Source organism: Penaeus vannamei, chromosome 19, assembly GCF_042767895.1.
Source record: "Penaeus vannamei isolate JL-2024 chromosome 19, ASM4276789v1, whole genome shotgun sequence".
Taxonomy (NCBI): domain Eukaryota; kingdom Metazoa; phylum Arthropoda; class Malacostraca; order Decapoda; family Penaeidae; genus Penaeus; species Penaeus vannamei.
In genome coordinates, this window is record NC_091567.1 from 16,150,981 (window position 1) to 16,153,480 (window position 2,500).

Sequence of the window (2,500 nt, forward strand, 5' to 3'; positions counted from 1 at the left end):
ATAGGTACATGCTTCAAGAGTTGGAAGACCACGGCATGTTGTTGATCTTCAAATGACAAAAATGCAAATGGTCGAAAGTCTTTGAAAAGGTTTCCTTTTTTCATGAGAGCGGCTCATCACATATTGCGATACTGAATATATTCAATGCTCATAAAAAAGTAAAACTATATTTTATCACTGACTACAAACAATACTTACGTAGGCCGTGATCTGAAGTAACGGAGCCGATTTACATGCCGTGAATAACTAAAAGGACTACCAGTTACTACCAACTAGCTCCAAGAACAGAAAACAATTCGACGTTACCATCGCCAACGTAGAGGGCGGAGGCGCAGGCGCAGGTCGCCAAGGCTCCCAGCAGGAGGCTCCATAGGACACGCATCTTCACGTCCTGTTGGCACTGACAGGAGGAGGTGACTGCGCTCAGGAGCCAGAGCCACATCCTGCACATCCTTGTTCAATCTCTGTCATCAGGAACATTATCAAAGATTCCCTGTACCGTTTGTGTATTATTATCATTTGTGTTGGTGATATTACAGCTATTCTGATAATAGTGATATTAGTTATGATAACAATAATAAGGGTATTAATAACGAATAATATCGTTAATACTAATGATGATAATATTAATGATAATATCAAATAACAACAGCATCATTAATAATGATGAAAATTATAACAATAACAATAATGATAATGATGATAATGGTGATGACAATGAAAATAATTATATAAAAATGATGAAAAGATGGTGAAGTTGATGATGCTAGCAATAATGATACTAATGATGATAATTATAATAAAAATAATAACAAACAATAGCAATAATAATAATAATAATAATAATAATAATAATAATAATAATAATAATAATAATAATAATAATAATAATAATAATAATAATAATAATAACTAGAAGCACTCAGAGAGCGTATACCTCTGGCAAGGCAGTAAAGAATTACATTAAAATCACCTTTCTCAAGTACACACGTGACGCCCAAGACTATAACCTCTTTAGCGGTAGCAAGGAAATAATGGTAACTGACGCAATCATTAAAAAAATCCTGGATCCTTATCGCCACCAACATTTAATGCAATTTAAGTTCTAAGGCCAAGATACATAACAATAATGATAACGATAATAACAATAACAATAATAATAATAATTATGAATACAATCATAATAATGATGATAAGGATAATGATGACAAGAATAGCAGTAATAATGATGATAATATAATAACCATAATAACGAAAAATAATGAAAATGATGATAGTAACAATAAGAAAAATAATAAAGATAGGAATAATGATGATGATGATAATAATAATAATGATGATAATGATAACAATGACAATAGTTGCAGTAGTAGTAAAAATAATGATAGCAACAACAACAATAATACTAATAATAAAAACAATACTACTACTACTAATAATAACACTACTACTACTACTACTACTAGTGATAACAGTAATGACAATAATGATAATTGTAATATGAGTAATAATAAATCTGATATTAATGACAACAATGATAATGATAATAATAATAATAATAATAACAACAACAGCAACAACGATAAAAGATAATGATGACCATAACAGTAGTAATAGTTTTAGTAGTAATAGAACTGGTAATAGTAGTTTTAGCAGTAGCAGTAGTAATAGCAATGATAGTAATAATGATAACGACAATAATGCTGATGATAGTGGTAGTATTAGAAATAGTAACAACAATAATGATCATGGTAATAATGATAGTAGTAGTAGTAGTACTTATGATATAAAAAGAATAACAAAAATGATGATGATATATGCTATATGTGGTTCGATAACACCAGTGATAATAATGATATTAGTAATAATTATAACAATAATGGAGTGGTAATAATAATGCTAACAATATTGATTAAAGCAATGATAAAAACAATACCAATAATCATAATAATATTAACGATGATAATGAAAACAATATCAATAATAATAATACAATAACAACAACAACCGTGAGCGATAGCAATGATAATGATGTACATGTGATAATGTGACAATGATAATGATAAAAACGGTACGTAAACAGCACAGGGAATCCTTGATAATGTTCCTGATGACAGAGATTGAACAAGGATGTGCAGGATGTGGCTCTGGCTCCTCAGCGCAGTCACCTCCTCCTGTCAGTGCCAACAGGACGTGAAGATGCGTGTCCTATGGAGCCTCCTGCTGGGAGCCTTGGCGACCTGCGCCTGCGCCTCCGCCCTCTACGTTGGCGATGGTAACGTCGAACTGTTTTCTGTTCTTGGAGCTAGTTGGTAGTAACTGGTAGTCCTTTTAGTTATTCATGGCATGTAAATCGGCTCCGTTACTTCAGATCACGGCCTACGTAAGTATTGTTTGTAGTCAGTGATAAAATATAGTTTTACTTTTTTATGAGCATTGAATATATTCAGTATCGCATAGAAATATGTGAAGAGCCGCTCTCATGAAAAAAGGAAACCTT

General features: G+C 31.9%; 2 protein-coding genes across 2 annotated transcripts in view; one reads left to right on the plus strand and one right to left on the minus strand.

The window, feature by feature from the left end:
* Positions 1 to 415, minus strand: part of LOC113802756 (uncharacterized) — a 2,480-nt gene extending 2,065 nt beyond the window's left edge. Inside the window, exon 1 of the mRNA XM_027353369.2 lies at positions 307 to 415. Coding sequence (XP_027209170.2) covers positions 307 to 382 — 76 coding nt within the window. The 5' untranslated portion in view covers positions 383 to 415. The remainder of the gene's footprint in view (positions 1 to 306) is intronic.
* Positions 416 to 2,130: 1,715 nt separating this feature from the next.
* LOC113802773 (uncharacterized) overlaps positions 2,131 to 2,500 on the plus strand; it is a 5,275-nt gene continuing 4,905 nt past the window's right edge. Inside the window, exon 1 of the mRNA XM_070133576.1 lies at positions 2,131 to 2,275. Coding sequence (XP_069989677.1) covers positions 2,131 to 2,275 — 145 coding nt within the window. The remainder of the gene's footprint in view (positions 2,276 to 2,500) is intronic.